The following is a 20,930-nucleotide window of genomic DNA, read 5'->3' as shown; positions in this document are numbered from 1 at the left end:
ACCTCCTGGATCCTGGGTCGATGCTCAGCCGCTGAGCCATGCCTGGTCGGGCTCCTTGTGGCTTTTTTGTTTCTTTTTGAATCATAACTGATGGGTCGGTTGGCCAAATGCTTTTAAAGGCCCCATCCAAAGCCCATATTAGGAGTTCTGAATTTTGGGAGTTTTGGGGAAAAGCCATACTACCATTTGCAAATTGGCACACCTGTCAGCTGACCCAAATGCCAGTATGTGTGCAACTGTGTCTGTGTGTCTGGCCACCAGCATCCTCATGTGTCTGTTGTTGGGGCTTCTAAACCTCCGGGGTCCTGAGGGGGGCAGATGGGAAACAATCCAGTGAATGTTCTTTACTGTGAGAATTGACACATGCACCAAACATGGAGGGGGTATCTGAAAAGAGTGTCAAACTGCACAAGAGGCTTCATAGAGGAAGAGACATTTGCCGAGGGTGTTAAGGAATTAGTTCCCAGGTGAGGCAAAGAAGGGAAGAGCAACAGAGGTGCGACACGGGCACATCGACACCAGTCATCCTGACGTTTTCAGGGACTGCATTCCAGGGCCTCCAGGAGCCCTCAGGTTTCCCCCAAATCACATTCCACTGACTGTCACAGGTTCCCTGTGCAGATTTTCATATCTCAAGTTATAACCTTACATTTCACTAACCTTTGGTTCTTTTATTTAATCTGCCTTTATTTCTCGTCATGTTTATGGTGCCTCTGTTCACCTTCCAGACACAATCCTTCTGCAGTGAGATTTACCAAATTCAATCTTCCTGGCTTCAGAATCATCACATCATTAGGTTTCTCTCACATCCCTCAGCAGCAGGGCCAGCAGCTGGTGTAGTTGTTTGTTTGATTTGAGTTTTGGGTATTTTGTGGATAAAGGATATTTTTTACTAAACAAAGTTACCAGTTTATGAGAGTGAGTTGTATCACCAGCTGGGAGCATCCAAGCCTCTCAAAGCTGTGGGCACTGATCCGTCTGCTGGGCTCTCTCACCAGCCTTAGGGACAAAAGTTAAATCTGTCTGCGCCCAAAATGACAATCATCCACGTCCCTAACTTTGGTGGTCCCTCACAAACACCCCCAAATGGTAATTCTTGGATTATCAGGGTGCACCTCTGTGTTGGGGTGTGTGCACATATACGAGATACACTTAACAGCAGCTGCAGACACACTCAGTGGCAAGCGCATACACTGCAGCGGACTTCTCATCAGGTCGGCCACATCCCTCTGACCCTGGTTTTTCTGCTTTCGTGTCAGACAATTGCCGCTCGGTTCCATCCATACCTGTCTGCCACTAGCATGTTCCTGAGGCCAGACGGGGGGTGGGAGGATGGGCAGGCGACTGGCTGTTAACAAACCGGGGCGGGGGTGTCGGACTCATGGCAAATGTCTGATGCCTGCAGCTCCCCTCTGAACCTGTCTCCTGTGCTCTGAGATCCCCTGAACCTCCCTGAGGCCAGGACCAGGGCCTGGGGTAGATACCAGGTGTGAGAAGTGGTACACCTTAGCTCTGCCCAGGCCTCACCCTCTGACCCTGAAACAGCATGCCTGTCATAATGAGGTGCACCAGGTTCCCAAACTACATCCTTTCCCCTAACATCTGAGCCTCTGCTCACTGTATGACCTCAACCTAGAATGTTCTACCCATTTGTGTTTATGTTTAGTCAACTTTCCAGGTCTCCTGTCCAGGGGGTCTGTTGAAAAGGCCTTCCCCAGTCCGGCCACCACCCGCTCCCACTCTGTTCCCTCCAGCCCAGGATTGTCCGGTGGCTCTGTTTGCCTCCCTCACTTGCCCGATGCATCCTGAAGTCCTCACCGGGATGTGTGGGGGTTCTGTCTCCATGGAGCAGAGCACTCCCTTATGGGCCGTGTCATTCCTTGGTAGCCCTGTGACGTTCAGCAGGTATCTTTGAATTGTTTCATACCTCAGTTTCTCCAACTATAAAATGGGGCTAGTTAATAGTTCTTACCTAATTCTCTTTTTCAAACTGTTTTTATTGAGTTTAGAGAGAGAGGAGGGGAGAGGGATAGAGAGATAGGAACATCGATCCAGTGACCTCTTGGTTCATGGGTCGATGTTCAGTCACTGAGCCATACCGGGCAGAGCTGCGTTCTCATTCTTGACCACAGTTCCACAGGGAAGGAAACACAGACAGAAAGGTTAAATCACCTGCCCGGGTTCTCCCGGCTGGTGCGTGGGGAGCCTGCACTCCCCGCCCTCTCCTTTGCCTGCTGTGTTCTGCACGGGGCAGCTCCCTGCCGCCCTGGCCGTCCCAGTCTTCACACTTGTGCCTTTGCCTGCGAGGTGGAGACAGGTGGGCACACTCCTGGCTGTGGCCCCTCATCCATCTGCAGCATGGAGCCCTGGTGTGCAGCAAGGGCCACTCCTGGCTCTCTCCCTGCCAGAGCTACGGAGCCCGCAGCCCCCAAAATAGCCCTGGCTCGAAGTCCAGAAGTCCCGCAGCCGTGATGAATGCAGAGGTCTGTCCCAGGGGACCTCGGGCAGGCTTTTGATTGGGAAACAAGCACGCCTGTGGGCAGATCTGGGTTTTGTGGGGACTTTGGTTTTTGAAGTGGTGTATCATTAAGTCACCTTTGGGGATAAAGGAATTTGCTTATAACCTGCTTTTAACCAGCACATATTTTAACACAATTTAGAAAAAATTAATAAGGGTATGAGATCAAAGGAGAATATAGGTAGCAAAATAACAACGTCCAGAGTGCAGCCTCCTCACAAAACTCGTGACATACAGTTACATGCAGTGGCTGGAAGTGGACCACCAGTGTGACACCGAGGTTCTTACCGGCAAGAGCATGCAAAAAATACAACTGTCAGTTCCTGGTGGCTGCATGGTGGACTCTTCTCACACTTGAGATGTGTGTAATTTGTACCTGAGAGCAGTTTCCCCAGGACCTCTGTCCTCGGGCAGGTATTGAGGGAATCGTCTGCTCGTGGGAATCCGTGACATGCGCTGGAGGAACATTCTGGAAGCCCGAGTTCCGGTGCGCTTCTACCAGCCTTGGCTCAGTGACTTACATTCTCAGTCTGGCCACTGGGACTTAAAGTTATATGAGCTTTTTTAATGTAGAGCAAATAATGGAAGAAGCACTGCCCCAGAATTGGATTCACTTCTCCTACTTCAGGGCCAGAACTTGCGGGCAAACAGGCTCAGTGTCTGATTGGGAGTGGTGTTGGCTTGTGCAGACCCTTTGACTAGAAACATCCTTTTCCTTCCTCCTTGGAGTCCCAGTCTGTTCTCATATCCGCTCCCCCACCCCATTTTGCACGCAGTCATAGAAATGATCATGGCTTCTGCCACTTAGATTGTTTGCCGGGTACCAGGGTCACTTGTTCACACGTTGTTTAGCCATCACAGCCATCCTATAAGATAGGGACTGTCATTGTTCCTAGTTTACTAATGAGGATTTCAAAGAACAGAGAAGTCAGACAATTTGTATCATACAGAGTCCAGGGCCTTCAGTGCTGGTGTCTGAGCCCCTTTCTGGCTCTGAAGCTCCTGTCACTATCGACTGTTCCAGGCGACCCCTGGAGTCTCTGCCATCGTGCCAGGCCAGTGTCTGACTCTGCACAAGCTCTGGCCCGCAGCTAAGAGCTGACGCGAGTGGCCACAGCTTTCTCAGTGGCCTGCCCAGCATCTGTCTTCAGCTCTCTCACACATCTGTGTGTTACACTGGGATCCTTTTCCAAAATGCACAGAGAAAGGATTGAGCTGCTTCTGTTTTTTTGCTCTTCCCTCCAATACTCCCCTGTTCGCAGAAATTTTTCTAAACCACACTATTCTTCCCAGGCCTGGCAGGTGGCCTTTGCCTCGCTATGAGCATGACTGGGTTCCTGCCTGCCAGGGACAGGTGCCTGCCCACCCAGGTGTGTGAGAGATCAGCTGAGGCAGAGGGGCTGTGTCAGCGCTGCTGGCTCTGTCCTCATTGAGCAGGCGCCTGGTGACTGCTCCGTGCCAGACACTGGGCCAGAAAGTGGGGTTACGAGAGGAGCAAGGCAGAGCCCTGTCTTTGAGATTCTCGCTCATTGAGTAAATCATTTCTATTACTTCCATCAAGGAACTGTGTGATAGTAAGTGCTACTGAGTCAGGCTCCCTATGGTCCAGCACTGTGCTCCACCCTCCAGAGCCTCTCTCTCTAATGCTCATGCCCATCTAGTGGGGTGGGGACTGTCATAACTCTCATTCTATAGGTGAGGGCCCTGAGACTTAGTAGGAAAAGCCATGTTCACACTCATACGCTCTGGTCAGCAGCACGGCTGGAATTCAAAACTGGCTTGTCTGGCTCCAGCAGTTGCACCCTGCACCACTTCTATGACCAGTGGGCACAGGCACCCAAGAAGCAGGGAATGATAGCTCATGGCTGGGGGAAAATGCTCGGAAATTGGCTTCAGAGATGTACTTTGAAGTTTGCATAAGAATTTACCCCTAGTGGGAGGGGGAACAGAGGGAGCAAAGTGACAGAGACAAATGCACAATGTCCTTGGGGGATGGGAGTCGCCTTAAGTGCCAGAGGACATTCTGTCGAGGAGGCCCATCCCGCACTCCGCCAGCCTCTCCCTGCCCTGTGGTTCAGGGGATGGGAGGTGATGGACTGTGGTAGTTGGTGCAGACCCTGCAGGTGGACTGCTCAGCTTTGTGTCCCAGCTCTGACCCTTACCAGCTACATGACCTTGGGCTTTTCTTCTGTGTGTGTCTTCCTCTGTAAATAAACACAGGGTAATTGTATTGCGAATGTCATAAGCATAATCACTGTGAGGTACTTGGCACAGAGCCTTCCTTGCAGTAAGTGCTCAGTAAACTGTAGTTGCCATTGTTAATGTTACCATTGGGCATCATGATGGTAACAGAAAGCATGTAGACTTGAGGTCAGGACTGACAGGTACATCCTTCAGCCATGTGACCTGGTGCCATCCCTTCACTTATCCTCGTTCCCTCCTCTTCAAAATGAGAATGATGCCAGCTCCTCGCATCGTTAGGAGGAAGGAAAGCATTAGGGCCTTGGAGCAGATGCACCAGCCAGGGAGCACGCTCAGCCCTGTCCTCTCCATCCACCTGCCTGTTTCTGAGCCTGCCCATCCAGCCCCTTCCCAGTGCCACTGGGCAGTGTGTGGGCATCTAGGCAGGGGAGGGAAGGGGTCAGCCAAAGGAGTGGATAGGTTCCCAGCGCAGTCACGGGAAGGGCAAGCAAGGAAGTGGCCCAGAGCCAAAGACAAGCTGCAGGTGCCCAGGGACAACTCCGGGGTGCCTGGCAGCTTGCCCCAGGATGCCCCACGCTGCTTCATGCTCCTCCCACGTGGAATGGGTCACAGAGGAGCCTTATTCTGCAGCCAGCCTTCCTGCCCTCTGGACAGAGCACAGGGTCTGGTCTGGTGCCCCTCCACTAGAATGAGCTCCACTGTTCAGGGGCTGTGTCCCCCAAAGACCACTTTCCTTCCTCTCTCACCAGGGAGTTTGGACACTGTCTCCTTTTTACCACCCAGCTCGTTCCACATGACTAGTGTAGTTTGGCCAGATCCTAAACTCTGCAAGAGCAGTGACATTTTACTTGCTTTTGTGCCTCCTAGTACGTGTTCATGCCTTGCACATAGTAGGTACTAAATAAATGTTAATGTTTGAATGAATGATGTGTAAGTGACCGAGGGCTTTGCCCAGGAGATGGCCACTTACCACTCCCTGCTGAACTGTGTCCGCACATATACACCTGTGGGTTGTGTGTTTCTTCTGCACCTGGCATCTACTGACCTGGAAGCCTCTAGGTGAACTTATGCACACAGTCTTATCAGTTCCTTTATGGAACCTAAGGGTACCTGTCTGCCAAACCCTACATCCCTGTATTCCATTTCACTGTCTGAGGCTGCAACTTTTTACATCTGATTTTCCCTGAAGGTAACGACATGGGTCCATCGTCATCGAGTAAGACTCCAAACAAGTTTGAGGGGCTGTCTCAGCAGTCAAGGTAAGCCAGCTCTGTCCTGCTGGGTTGATGCGATGGGCGGAATTATAGAAGTGGGTTTTAGTGACAATCTGCTCCGAGTGTGGCCTGCCAGCTGGCGCTGGTTCTGGTGACAACCTCTCCAGTTGCATGTACCCCTTGTCGCTGGGCCTGGCGCACTCTGCAGACTGCACTGTGAGTGGACAGCTGTCCTCCATCCGAGGTCCAGGTGGGATTGGAACTCACATCCCTGAGTCACAGTCTGTCAGAATGAGTTTCTCAGCTTTTTAAATTAACTTGTTTTGTCTCATTACTTTCCCTTAGTTCCATTTTGCAGACTTGGGAGTGAAAAGATAGCCCTCAGTGAAATCTGACAGCCTAGAGATTTTCAAACTTTTAAAAATAGGGCTCTTAGGTATTTTGGAACATTTCTTGTGAGCACTGTTTATCCAGTCTCAAGGCAGAGGATTTTTTTCTAGAGGCCTGAGCTGAGGACACAGAGAGCCACTTCCAGACCCAAACCTGAGGGAGAGTCAGCTGTTGTGTGGGTGTTGCTTTCCAGAGTTTCTCCAAGGTTTTTTTAAAAGCAAAAATCCTCATTTCTTTTAATGCCATTGTCCTATTTAGTCTTTACCACCCTGTGAGGCAGGCCCCATTGGTACGATGTGCACTTTTACAAATGAGGAAACAACCCTAGAGGCTAAGTGGTGGCAGGTGGTCTCAGCGCTGGACTCAGATCCCTGGCTCTGCAGACTCCCAGTCCCGGAGTTCCTTTCCCTGGCACCCTGCCTGACAGGACCTGACAAAATCACTCCAAATACGTTTGAAGCAAAACCCTTTGGCGTTTACTGTTCTCAGTTCAGTAGTGGCTTTCTTTCAACAGGATCTTCTAGTAGCCCAGGGGCAGGTAGGACTTCAGGTGAGATGAAAGACCACTGAGACCAAGGGTGATTGAGGGCCAGGATAGAAAATGCAGGCGTGTCATCATCTTTCTGTGGCTCAGTTTTTGTTTAGTTATTTTGGCTTTTCCTGTTCTTTTAAATGCAATTAGGATAGAAGGGGGAAAAGCCAATTCTTAGGACATCAAAGGACAGAACAGGAGAAGTGAGATATTAAAAGGAGCCCTTGGCAGATAGACTCAGGCACTTGGCTGCTGTTGCTTTGGAGTCCACAGAGCTCTTGTGTCCTCAGAGTAGTTGTGGCCTCTGTTAAAGGGAAATAGTGGGTTCCAAGGACTAGATGCCACCTGCAGCGCTGGCATTTAAAGAGTGTAGAGGTTAACATTTGACTATTCAGACGACACTGGCAGACTTCTGTCGTGGGGACCTGGGCCTTTCCCTGCTCCTTTACATGGCCTCCCAAAGGAGGGGAGGGGAGGTCGCTTTGGAGGACATGAGGGCTCTGGAGTCTGGCATAGCTGGGTCTTATTTCCATGTCCACCACCCACCAGCCTCAGGACCTTCTCTGGTCGCTGAAGTCTCCTCATCTGAAAACAGAGACCGCAGTGGTCACGTTGTGGGGTCATGTGACATGAGTTACTTCTGTGTCCCACACCTGACACAATCTAGTGTGCCAAGTGCTTTCACAAACGTTATTACCTCTGGGAAAAGGTGTCAAGAGGAGGAGGAGTTCATCTGAATCACTCAGAAACACCCTTTCCTCCCTCTTCCCAGCCAGGCAAACTTTGAATTCTGGAAACTGGACTGTAACCTTTTGTTAAAGAAATTTTGAAAGGGTTTTTAGATAGTTCAGCAAACACCTATGATTTCCTTGAATAACCTGTCACCGCTGACATAGCACTTTTAGGTCCTAAATGATTTTTTTTTTTATTAGCACCAGTTCTGCGAAGTCCGCTCTTGGCCCAAGAGTTCTGCCTAAACTACCTCAGAAAGGTAAGATTTATTGCTTTTGTTTTCATGTGTAATTGGTGTCACTGTCCCTCTAAGGGGACAGGGTTTCTCTCTCTTGGCCACTCTGTGTCCCAGATGCTGGAGTGGCACCTGGCATGGAGTGGATGCCTAGTACATACGTGCTCCATGAAGGAGACACTGATAAACTCAAATGTTGTGATTAGCAGAGCACCTCATTAGATTCCCCGGGTCCCATTTCTTCTCTTTCGCAAACCTCATCAGACCTGGGAACCAGGTCCAGCTCTACCACTCACAAGTTGTGCAGCTGGGCAGGAGACAGATGCTCTCGGGCTTGGTTCCTCGCCCGTAAATGAGGCAAGAATACTATTTCCTGAGGCTTTGTGAAGACGAAATGAGGTCGTGCTTCAGAGAGCCCCTAGCTCTCGGGTCCCTGAGATGGCGTCTGTCGCCCGCCAAGTACAGTGGTACCTCGGTTTTCTAATGTAATCCGTTCCGGAAGACCGTTCAAGTTCTGAAACGTTTGGAAACCGAGGGGTCCACAGCCCACAGCTGGGCCTCAAGATCTTGCCCTCAGCGGAAGCCGTGTGGCATGCTCGACTTCCGAGGCGTGTTCGAAAGCATTCCCATCCGGGTTTATGGCATTGGCAGACCGGAACGTTCATCAGTGGAGGTATTTAAAAACCGAGGCACCACTATACAAGAAAGCAGTGCCAGTGCTGGCACTCCGCCAGGCAGACACTCACCCTCTCCCCAGCAATTTAATCCTGGCCAAGCCTGTCACTGGAGAGACCGAAGCATCCGTCTTCCTCATCACATGGAAGTGAGTGTGCGGAGCTTGTGTTGCAGTGTTCCAGTTTTAGAGTTGCAGAGCCCCCCACAGGGGCGCTTGGTTCCCTCCGCTCACCCCCACCCAGGCCCACAAGGCAGCAGGACCCACTCTAGGGATGGACAGAGGCCCTGAGGAGCTTGGTGGCCGCTCTGTGGGTTTCCCTGCCGACGGTGAGACCTTTGACCCCAGAAGTCAGACGAGGGGTCCGTGGTGGGAAGCTAGAATTCACCTCTCCCAAGGTCTCAGCCCCGCGGCGAGTTTGGAGGAGTGTGGACTGGTCGGGCCTGGCTCCTGTGTAGGATGAGAGGGGAGTCCAGACACTTCCCGCATCTCCTGGGGCACAAAGGACGGCTTCCCCTGGTCTGCTGGATCTGACTAAAGCCACTGGGTTTTCTCTTTTAACCACCGCCCAAAGTGCTGTCCTGACCTCACAGAGACGGAAGCCGAGATCCCCAGCGCCATTCCCACTTCTCTGCAGTCGGCCCCACCCAGCCCCATGTCCGCCCGCTGATCACACTCCCGAGGCATCCCCCCTCGCACCCAAGCCCCACTGGGACCTGCCTTGCTGCTGCCACTCTCCACATCCCATCCTGGCCTCCTCCCCGAGCCACCTGCCTCCTGATGCTGTCCTGTGCTGGCTTCTGCTCACTTGACTGACACTAGGCCTGACCACACCCCTGGGTGTGGCTGGGAAGTAGTCAGGGTGGGGGTTCCACTGCCTCATGACCACAGACCCAGAGGGCCTCTGTGCTGGTGTCCTCCCCAGCAGGTCACTGTGTCGTCCAGTTGTGGTGAAGTTGGCTGTCTGCCCTTCAGAGTGAATGTAGTTCAGAAAGGAGTTTTCGCTGGGAAGGGAGAAACACAGCCCGGCTGGGAAATTAAAGAGCAGAGGTTGGACAGGCTCCCTGGAGAAGAGACTGTCTCTTGACTTATTTTGTTTCTTATTATAAAAATGATATATATTGCCGTAGCCAATTTGGCTCAGTGGTTAGAGCATCAGCCCCGTGGACCAAAGGGTCACAGGTTCAATTTCTGGTCAGGGCGTGTACTTGGGTTGCAGGTTGGTTCCCCAGCCCCGGTTGGGGGATGTATGGGGGAAGCAACCAATCGATGTGTCTCTCTCACATCAGCGATGTTTTTCTCTCTCTTCCCCTCTCCCCCCACTTCCACTCTCCCTAAAAAATCAATGACAAAAATTTCCTTGGGTGAGGATTTTTTTAAAAAAAGTGATATATATTCATTCTAGAAGATTTGAAAACTACAGATAAGCAAAAAGAAGAAACTGCAAACCACCTGAAGTCTTCCCACCAAGATAAACAGCTGGGGCCATCCTTTTATTCGCTTTTCTGTGCTTTTTTTTAAGTTTCCATTTAAGCTCATTTTTTCATGTAACAATTAAAAACATTGGCTATGACATAAATTACATAACAGGGCGACTTTTCCTGGCTGCATAGTGTTCCATCGCCCAGTCCATGCTATTTTAAGCAGGGTCTGTTATTTAATAGTCACGTAGTTTGCTTTTTTCCTTCACTATAAACACTGCCGTGCTGAACATTCTAGCTCAGACATCTCAGTGCCTAGCTTGGATCTCTGTTCTAAGATAAATTTCTAGAGGCAGAGGTACATGTTTTGAGGGTTATAGCTACTCAGCACTTACAGTTTCTATTCCCCCAAAAGTGTGGCCTACAGCAAGGCTTCCCAGCCGCCTGCCTCAGGGATCCCCCAGGTTTCCCCCATCACTACCTGCCTCAGACTTCTGTTTACTCAGTTTTAAACCTTCAAGTGAGGAATCTGGTGGTCCTACTGTAACTTTTTAAGCTGAGCCGCATCAGCTGAAGCTCAGGGGCCAGCAGTGAGCAGGGTGTCCTGGAATCTGAGTTCCCCAGGAAGGGAGGGGGTTAGCAGGCCGTGGGCAGAAACAGCCTCAGTGCAGCTTGCAACAGTTTGCAACACTGGGGTTCGTCTTCCTTTATTTTTATATTTTCACTTTAAGACTATCTGACTGTTGGGTTTTTAGGATAAGTTGTTTTTTCTTTGACTCATTCTGTGTGCCTTAGTCAACCATTTTCTCGCTGAGCCCTGTGACTGGCCCCTGCGTCAGGAGCCAGAGCTACAGGAGTGAGAGAAAATGTAAATCCTGGCTGCAGGGAACCCTGTCTGATGGAACAGTAAGAGGAATGTAATGCTTAGAGCCTGCCAGCTCCTGCGGCCAGGTCTTTACAGATATTTTAGGGGTGAGGAAGGTGAGGCACAGCGAGGGTGTGTAATTTACCCAAGGTCACACAGCTGGAAAGTAAGTGGTGGAGCTGGACTCAGAGACGTGTCCTCAGTGTCCTGAGTTCTGCCGGACAGAGCTGTGCAGAGAGCTGCGGGAGTGGTCCAGTCACCCACCCCAGGCCATGGAGTGCCACGTAGCCCAGCGCCAAAGGGAGTAGGAGGGCCTGACTTAGAAACACTCCCAAGCCTGTTCAGTGGGAAATAAATCAGAGTTGCAGACTGTGTAGATAGGGTGATCACGTTTATGGTTTATTGTAATCATGTCTATTCATGAGCACATGTACCTTTGTCACCAAAATGTAATCGGAGGGATCGTAGGGGTGGTGAGAGGAGAAACCTCTTCCTACTGATATTAAAGAATTTTTGTTAACATGGTCAGTGCTCTTGCTAAGGCAGTATATACATAAAAGTTTTCTGTATGGCAGATGTAAAAAAAAGTCAAAAAGGAAATATATCAAAATATTTAAAATGGCTATAGTTAGGTGATCGACTTCTGGGAAACTTTTAACTCTGTACTTTCCAATTTTCTCTGATCCGTATTGTGCTTATGGTTGTGGGATTTTAAACTGTGGATTCGTTTGGACATACTCTTATTACATAACTGAGGCGTAAAGTCATGAGTGGTAACGTGGGTGCCTCCCAGGCTTCTAGCTCTTGTCTGTTTAGAAACGGGCAGCATGCGCCTGGGTCTGGCCTGAGCTCCAGGTGCCCACATTAGGTCTGTTCTCTTCAAGGTGACCGTCTTGTGTTCTGTCCCCGTGACCCCCTCTCTGTGCTTGTCCCCACAGTGGCTCTACGGAAGACAGACACCATCCATCATCTCTCTCTGGACAAAGCCGGCCTCCCACCCGAAGTTGTACAGAAGTCGGCACAGCTGGCAGACTTACCACAAAAGCCACCACCTGGAGACCTGCCCCCCAAACCCACCGAGCTGACTCCCAAACCCCAGATGGGAGATTTGCCACCTAAGCCAGGAGAACTGCCCCCCAAGCCACAGCTGGGCGACCTGCCACCCAAACCCCAGCTCTCAGACTTACCTCCCAAACCGCAGGTGAAGGACCTGCCTCCCAAACCGCAGCTGGCGGACCTCTTGGCAAAATCCCAGCAGGGAGACGCCTCACCCAAGGCCCAACCGCCCTCTGACGCCACCACAAAGTCACACTCGGTGGATCTCTCCCCGAACGTGCCAGCCCGAGACACCATCCAGAAGCAAGCCTCTGAGGATTCCAATGACCTGACACCCACTTTGCCTGAAATGCCTGTCCCGCTGCCCAGGAAGATCAACACGGTGGGTCTGAGACCGGGTTGGGGGGGTTAGGGGCTACTTACACAGAAAAAGCAGGAGCCTGCTCACCTAACAGGCTCTGTGTCTGCATCATGCCAGAGCGGGGCCTGCCCGTTGGGAGCACAGGCCACAGAGCCCACCTGCAGTGCCCGCTGTGACTCCACCTTCTCCCAGTCTCAGTTTCCTCATGTACAGAAAGGAGCTGATACAGTAACTGGGCTCCTGGGTAATTAAATGCACTTAGCTGGCACCTGGGAGACCTCCACACGTGAGCGCTCTGACCCAGGAACCTGAGGTTGGGACTCTTCCTTCCTCGGGTCACAGAAAGCAGTCCCTTCCCAGGGCTCTAGAACCCCCACCTCTGAGCATCTCACTGCGTCTTCCTGGAGGAGCTAGGCAAAGCCCAGAGACCTGCACAAACAGAATTTGGCTAAAGTCTCAAATTCCATCGTTTTCATGGAATGCTTTCTGTTCTGTAATGTATCAGCTTTATTTTGATATAAAAATGCTTTTTTCCCCAAAATCTTTTTTTGGAGAAAGTGATGTTCTAGGGAGATGCATGTATGCCGTCTGTCCTGCCCACGGCTGCACCCCCACAGGGACACTGACACCCCAGGTTGAGGGGCGCAGCTAATGGGGGGATTGGATCAAAATGCCTCCCACTGTACATGACAGCCCTGCCCTCGTTCACATTTTACTCTGAAAACAACATGACAATAAAAGTGTGGCCTTCATGCCCTGGCCAGGTGGCTCAGGTGGTCGGAGGGTCGTCCTGTACACCAAAAGGTTGCAGTTCAATGCCCAGGTTGGGGTGTGTGTGGGAGGCCACCAACCCATGTCCCTCCCTCCCCCCCCATCTCTCACCCCCCTCAATAAATATATCCTTGGGTGAGGATTTTTTTTAAAAAGTGTGTCCCTTCAGGACCGAAGGAAAAGGAAGACAGGTAAACCCACCCTCCCCTGGTTAGAGCCCATGCATCAGTATGGTGGGCGCCTCTCTCTCCACAAGGGCAACTCCCGAGACCCCGGGTGCCACTGACAGTCTCGACCGGCACAAATTCCACTTGGTGCCACAGGCCTCACAGTTGTTCTGTGACCTCGCTCACTCCTCCCCGTGGTGCGTGGTCACATAGGGCCTTCTCAGAGTCAGCACAGAGACAGGCCTGCCCCGCCAGGGTCGGGGTTCCATGGGCTCCTCACCCCACCCGCCCGGCCCCGAAGGAGCTGCAGAAAGCGGGGTCAGCAGGGCCCCTGAGGGAGAAACCAGGGGAACTGAGAGGAAGTCGCTCTTTTTATTACTATTTACTGAGCTGGGTGCCCAAAGCGTCCTCTCGAAGGTCATTTTCCTATTTCCATCTTCCTGTTTGCAAAGAACTGGAAGTTCAACAAATAAGAGCCCAAGTCGAATTGGTCAGATCTTTGGGAGGACGTGCCCGGAGCCCCCCGGCCGCGCCGCCCCGTCGGCCGGCCCCTGCTGACGGTGCTCTGCGGGCCGGGAAAGGTGCTGATGCTGCACAGCCGGCGGCGGGCGCTGCAGGCTGGCTTTGCTCATGCTTCCCAGACCCATTTTTAGACTCTGCTGTCATCTCGAGGCTGCTGCTGTGGGGGGGGGGGGGGCAGAGTGCTGTGTCCCAGCGGGCAGATGCAGCCGACTGTCCCCCTGCCCGTGAGGTGAAAATAACGGGTGACGCCCGCTCGCCTGTGCCAGGCTCTACCCTGATGCCAGGGGAAGGGACAGGGACTGTCACGTCCCGAGACGTCACAGTACACAGCGCGCTCCGCCTTTCACAGCTGAGATTGCGGCTCAGGGAGGTTCTGTCACTTGCCCGAGGCCAGTGTGCCCTTTCCCCCTCATTCAACCCTGGCAGCTAATGCCCCGTTTCTGTGTCGCAGGGGAAGAACAAGGTGAGGCGCGTGAAGACCATTTATGACTGCCAGGCGGACAACGACGACGAGCTGACCTTCATCGAGGGGGAGGTGATCGTCGTCACGGGGGAGGAAGACCAGGAGTGGTGGGTGCGTACTGAGAGCACCGCTCGTCCCCTGCGGGCTCCTCCAGCTTGTGAGCCTCGCCCGGCCCTGCGCGCACTGCCGGGCGGGAGGCCGCACCCCTGAGGCCAGGAGCCCCCCCTTTGTTGGGGATCTTCTGTCACCAAAAACAGCTGTGGAGGCCGGAACTGGGTCGGGGGGTGAAGGCCGCTGTGCTTTATCCTGCGTCACACCCCACCTGTGAGCCAGGGGTGCTCTAGATGCTTCAGATGCAGAACCAAAGCCCAGGAGGAGCGCTGCCCGAGGCGCGTAGAAGCTTTCTGCAGGTTTGCAAAGCCAAGGCACACGCAGCAGAGGAAAACTGCCGTAGGCCCCAGCGATCGGGAACTTTCGCAACATCCTTTCCCCCGACAGCAACCAGGAAACAAGTGCTTGGTACATAGCAGGCCTTTGCAGATGACAGTCTTTTATGTAATCTCACCACAAGCCTGAGAGAAGGGGCTTTTTGGCCCCGTTTTGCAGACAGGAGGCTTAGCAAGCACTGCCCGAGGTCACCCAGCAGGATGGCAGGCGAGCCCCCAACCGAGAGCGCGCACTCCGGGGTCTGCGGCTGGTGCGAGACCGGGGACGGGTCCTGCCACTTCCCTAGGCCACTGTCCTTTTTTTAAAAAAGCAAAGTACAAATTTTATTTTGTGTATAAGGGCACGGGGCCTCTTGGTTTCTCCCTCCACTGGTGTGCTCCCCACCCCAAGCCGTCTCCGTCCATCACCGTTTATCCCCTCTGCCTTCTTTCACCGCCTCCGACCCCTTTCCCTCTGGCAGTTGCCGCACTGTGGTCTATGTCTATGAGTTGGTTTGGTTTTTGTTGTTTTGCTTAATCACCTTTTTCAGCCAGCCCCCAGCCCCCCGGCCGCTGGCAGCCCGCTCTGTCTGTGAGTCTCCCTGTTGGTTCACTTTGTCCATTAGGTTCCGCGTGTGAGTGAGATCATGTGGTACCTGGCTTTCTCGGACTGGCTTGTTGCACTTAGTGTAACGCTCTCCGGGTCCCTTCGTGTACAGAACGAGGGTCCTCGTGGGGCCGACGGGCGGGCGCGAGACCCAGTGAGAGTGCCGACTGCTCTGTGCTTGTCGCTGTGCTGTGTAGTTTGTCGTCATCAGCTCTCTGTGGTTCCCGAAGGGTGGCCGAGGGCAGGCCTCTCCCGCCCTGGTCTGCGGGCTCCCCCAGGCTCTGACCCACCAGGCCTGACGCCTCTCGTTTCTCCCACAGATCGGCCATATCGAGGGACAGCCCGAGAGGAAGGGGGTCTTCCCAGTGTCCTTTGTCCACATCCTGTCCGACTAGCGAGAAGCAGAACCTGAGACTGTCCGCGCCCTTCATGCCAGACTGCCGCCTGCGCGTGCTCCTGCGCACACGTGTACATAGCTGCTGTTACAGGCGGAACCCGCGGGGGGCCGCCCCCGGAGGGGAACATGGTGTGTGTTGTAAATAAATACCCTGTTGTCTTCTGCCTTCGCCAGTATTAATGGGAGCCTGGGACCGGCATGTCTCACTGGTCTGCCAAAGCCGTCCTTGGCATCTAGCACTTACATCTCTCTGTGCTGTTCTCCAAACAAACAGGAACATAGGAACTGCTGGCTTTGCAAATAGAACTGGTCTCAGCCGCTGAAGGGCATGGCATCGACTCTGCTCCAACAGTGCAGGGTTCTCAGTCGTGTTACTGAAAACGCACGCTAGCGAGAGGTGGGTCCTGTCTCCCGGGGGAGACTCGGCTCCGAGACAGACCAGCCTGCAGTTTTCTGTGTATGCAGTTTACAGCGCCAGCACCTGCTGTGGTATTTATTACAGGGACGTGCTCAGTTAAACGTGTTATTCCATCAGCAGAGCAGTCACTGACCCCAAGCCCTGGGTGGCATTCGCAGTGCCCACCGCCTCGTGCGAGTTCAGACCAGTGGATTCGTACTGTCTTGTGAGGAGTACCTGCCCCTGAGATGTTACCTCATTATGCAGAAATAACTTAGCCTTCATGACTATTTTGACAAAAGTTTAAAACCCCTCGGGTGAAGTTCAATTTTCAGGAACCAAGGACTGCCAGAAACATTAGCTCTACGTATGCATGCATTAGACGCTTACCTGGAGTCTGCCTTTTGTAAAGGAGCAGTGCAGAGCAGCGGACTGTACATTTTAAACCTGGTTGCCATTAAAAGCAGAAATGATGAGGTTGCGACAATATTTGTTTCCAGCCAACCCTTTGGCTTTCTAAAGAGTGGATTTACATGTCATATTATGAATTAGCATCCCTCCCATGTGTTAAAGCATCTCATGCGTCAATTTAAATTAGGTGCGTAGTTCTGTTCCTGACAATTTTAAACCCTTAAAAGAGGATTCAAGCGGATGGTGGATTTAAAAGTCAACCCTGCACGCGGCCTGCCCACCGTAGAACCCAGGTGCTGAAACCAACCTCGTCTTTTCTCCAGGCTCTTTGTTAAACCCCAGTCATAGGGAGGTTTTCTGGTCCCAGGCCCTATTCAGTAGACAGGTTGCCTCCAAGTCAGCCCGTAACCGAGGTTCTAAACGCTGCTGGGAATTGCACTGTGAGAAGGCCCTTCCTGCAGCGAGTCCCTGGTGGCTTTCTTTTCATCCCAATGTGTTGATCAGAACATTAGGAGCATCGTGCCTACTCCGGCCTCCTGCATGAGTCGGAATTTCGGAAAGAATACACCTGGTTCCCTCCCCAGCCGGTGGGGCTGCACTCTGCCCGGAGGCTCGTGTGTCGTCCTGCCATTGCATTCGCTTAAACTGCTCTGTTGGCAACCGCACAGAAAACGAACATTTCCAAGCAGATAATCTTGGCATTGAGTGAGACTCGTTCATTTCACAGAAGCACAACTCCCAGCCGAACCCTTAGGAAAAGCCGTCATTATCAGTCACAGCGCCCAGTGAGTATTAATTTAGTTCTGCTTAGTGTTTCTATGAAAACTTCGAATAGCCACCTGATTAATAAACCTCGCATGGCAGACCTGCAGCATATGCCTCAGCTGTTCGTGGAAAGTGACTTTAAGCAGTTGCTTCCCCAGCGTCCTCACAGCACATGTGACTCCCACACAGGAGCGTCAGGAGCGGGCGACGTGCTGGTGCGTGGCCAGCAGTGTTTGCAGCCTCAGGACTTGAGCCACACTCGTGTCAGGACAGGAAGTCACCGTCCCCAGTCCCTTATGTCCTGGTTCATTCAGTTACACATTTTCAGTTGCTTTAAGAAACTTCATTTTTGTGGCCTACAGTATTTTAACTGATCTCAAAATAAACTGGTTTCTAAACCACCACAAAAACTAGATGTCTAAAGTGACCTGGAATCTACGCCTGCTCTTTCGCCCCTTTCGCAGCAACTTACACAGATTCTTAACACCTTTTATTTTTTCAGGGTTTGTCTTTTTTTCCATCAGGAATCTGAGTTCTCTAACCCAGCTTACCGTGGGACATAGGAAAACTAGGTATAAATACCTGTGCTGATCTCGGTTGAGTTGAATCTGACATTGTAATTAACTCAGTGAGCCACTATCTGCAGTTTTGTACATGATACAGTATTTTGAAGGTATGGAACCTTATGAAAAAAAATAGCTAATTCTTTTTTCCCCCAGAGGGGAAAAGTATGTTCTGCAAATAGTGTGTCTTATTTTACTGTTGAACAGCAATTGCTATTTATTTTTTTATTGCCTAGAACTCCACCCTGTTGTATAGGACTCCCGTATGCCACTCGTTAAATTCCGAATCTCATCTGGATGTTGCGCTCAGACATCAGTACACTTGTCATTTCACATGTATTTAATGTGACAGTTCTTTTCAGTACTGTATGTGTTCATTTCTACTTTTTTTAATATTTAAAATTGCTTTTAAATAAACATATTCTCAGTTGATCCCAAACATCTGTAATCAGGCCATTCTGTGACTTGTCCTCTCCCCTTTCATTTGGAGAAAATCAAGACTCCCCTTTGCTGTGCTTTGGGGGGGTATAGATAACACAAGTCATTGCAACTCCTATGTAAAAACTCGCTTTGGATACATAAAAATGTGCATCAGTTTCCTGGACTTACAGAACATGGCCCTCAACATCTTGGTGCCCCCCCATTCCCACTCCCGCCTCCACGGCACCCACGGGCAGGAAAAAGGGAGAGGATGCCTGGCTCGGACCGCGTGCTGTGCGTGTGTCTGCCATGTGGCTGTGGCTCCTGGTGCCCCCCCCCGCGGCGAGCCAGCCCGGGCCCAGGCGCCTGCTTGCGTCAGCTCGTCCCCACCGGGTCAGTGAGAGGTGCGAACCCCTCGGCCTCCCGGAGCTTGAAGATGAGTCCCAGATCCACTGCCGTGCAGGAGATGTCATGGCTGGTAAGCGACCGAGTTAGGAGACCAGAGGAGTGGTTCTGGCTCTGAGGCCACCGTGGGGATTCCTGCCCACGTGGAAGACAGTCCCCGTCACAAAGCTAGCCAGGGACAGCGGTGGAGAGCTGACGGGGCCACGGCATTGGACATTCTGAAGCGTCGGTCTCCTTGTTTCTTTTCAACAAACTGGGCAGATACGAGGCCTGTCACACACTAGTGAGGACCCCCCTATGAGTGCTGCCGAGGGGCGGGCGAGGGCATGGAAGCCAGGGAGTCGGTCGGGACGTTTCTGGGAGAGACCGACATAATTATCTGGATAATTCAGGCAAAGGGCAGCCTGCTTTCCACGTAATCACAGAAGGGTACGGTGTTGGCGTTGATGTAAACCTGGGACGGTATCTGTTTGAAGTTAATGGACCTGCCCCAGTGAAAGCGGCCCCTTCATTACATGGGGCCCCCACAGCCCTCTGCCAGCTGTGCTGGGAACCGGAGGCGCCCCGATCACTCCGCGGCCCCTAGCCCTCGGCGGGCGGCCTGTGTGCCCGACGCGTGTCAGTCCTGTGAGGTGACGCCCTCCTGAGGCGCACGCTCGGGTGAGATCGCTCACGGCTGAAGCACCCTGCTCCAGGCCACAGTAAGTCATGGCAGCGGCTGGAGCCCAAGCCCCCTCCCCAGGATGAGGGTGTCGCTGGCGAGGGGTGGGTGTGGTAGTGCCACCTGCTGTGCTTTGCCCTCGTCTGTCCCGGATGACAGCCTTATTTCCAGAGTCCGCGGTTTGTGGTACTTGGGAGCTGATGGGCTCACCTCTGCAGCAGAGGCGCCTGACCGAGGGCGTGAATCTCTGCAGGCACACGCACACGCACACGCACACGCACACGCAGTGATGGACGGAGCAGCCTTCCAGCCTGACCTCCCAGCCCGAGGCCTGGGGTGGAGGGGCGGTCGGCTCAACCATGTCACATAACCCTGAGCGTTAACGTGCTGTTACCCTGCTGCCGGGACCGTGGTTACAAAGCCCTGTCCCTGGGGAGGTCGCAGGCTGGGGAGTAACATTACCGCGGGCTCACCTGGTGGGAGCTTCCTGGGGGAAAGGGGGTCTGCAGCATCCTGGGCCTGCCGGACTGAGCAGGCGAAGGCGAGCGGCTGACACCGCCGGGAGGGACGGGGGGCGTCCCGGAGACAAGACCCAGCGGGGCCCCCGCCTGCACTCCACCAGCACTGCCGGCCACGCACCTGGGGGGGGCACCAGACCGGCTGGGAAAGCGGGCGCGGTCATCCGCGTTCCGGGGCACCACGCAGCGGGGCTCCGGTTCCCCCCGTTCACAGCGTAGGAGGCTGAGGCTCGGAAGTGAAGACGACACTTGCCGAAAGTCAAGTTGCTCGTGAAGTGTGGAGGCTGGGCTTGAACCCTGAGGTCAGGCCCCGAGCAGCCCCCGGGGTGTGTGGCCTCTGCTGCCACTGGGCGTGTGCCCTGGCTGCCCCTCCTGAGGAGGAACGGCCAAACCGCCCGCCTCCTGCAGACAGGCCAGCCGGCCAGGGGAGAGCCGGCCAGGGAACGCGATGACGTTTCCCACTCGGAGAAGGCTGGAGCCTGCCAGAGGGGCCGCCAGGAGCGTTTCCTGGACAGCTGCCCCGCCTTCGGGGGCCAGAGGTGGAGCTGGCTCACAGGGTGCCTGCCGCCTGCAGGATGTGACCCAGGAGAGCAGAGTGACACTCTGAGCACCGCAGCCCCGTAGGCAAACGTCGAAACTCTCAAGCTCCTGAAAACAGGAATTAGAGCTCAGATAAACACAGCTGTTTTGCAAAAACCTTACCACAGAGCAAACCCAAGTCAGAGGCTCAGAGGCCAAAACTGTGACCTGCAAAACCGCCAGGGGACAAGACTTGTTCAGCTTCATGCTTTTGGGGACAGAGCTTAAATTTTTGCCTCACAGGTCCAAGCAGATTTGAGGATGAGAGATGGCAAATATGTCCCCTGCATGCCAGCCTGAAACTACATCAGGGCCAGGCTTTCCAATTTGGGCAGCATCACCTGGAGCCTCAGCATTAAAATCAGATCCCTGGGCCCTTTCCCTGGAGTATCAGAGGGGCCTAGGGATCTGCATTTCACCAGCATCCCCAGGTGAGGCCCAGACCACCGCTCAACTCCTAAGAATCTAGAATTGACCCAAAAAGGGAGGGTCAACCAGAGTCCAGAACCTCTGCACGGCAGCCCCTTCTAGTAACGGTGAGACCCCTCCTCACAGCCCAGCCCACACCTCCAGCTGTCACTCCTGCTAGGTTAAGGTGCAGGGATAGCATGGGGGATATGGAGTTTGGCAGAACTAGTCCCGCCCTGCCTGGGGTGCTTA

At 53.1% G+C, this 20,930-nt stretch overlaps 1 protein-coding gene across 4 annotated transcripts in view; it reads left to right on the top strand.

Moving 5' to 3' along the window:
• ASAP1 (ArfGAP with SH3 domain, ankyrin repeat and PH domain 1) overlaps positions 1-18,126 on the top strand; it is a 281,291-nt gene extending 263,165 nt beyond the window's left edge. For all 4 annotated transcript variants that reach the window (XM_087825491.1, XM_087825490.1, XM_087825493.1 and 1 more), the window contains 5 exons: positions 5,910-5,979; positions 7,789-7,847; positions 11,721-12,220; positions 14,111-14,233; positions 15,475-18,126. In XM_087825491.1, the coding sequence (XP_087681617.1) occupies positions 5,910-5,979; positions 7,789-7,847; positions 11,721-12,220; positions 14,111-14,233; positions 15,475-15,549 (827 nt within the window). In that variant the 3' untranslated portion in view covers positions 15,550-18,126. The remainder of the gene's footprint in view (positions 1-5,909; positions 5,980-7,788; positions 7,848-11,720; positions 12,221-14,110; positions 14,234-15,474) is intronic.
• The last annotated feature ends 2,804 nt before the right edge of the window (positions 18,127-20,930 follow it).

Source organism: Miniopterus natalensis, chromosome 16, assembly GCF_054644295.1.
Source record: "Miniopterus natalensis isolate mMinNat1 chromosome 16, mMinNat1.hap1, whole genome shotgun sequence".
NCBI lineage: Eukaryota > Metazoa > Chordata > Mammalia > Chiroptera > Miniopteridae > Miniopterus > Miniopterus natalensis.
Note: the sequence above shows the minus strand (reverse complement) of the source record. Positions and strands in the feature narration are given on the sequence as shown.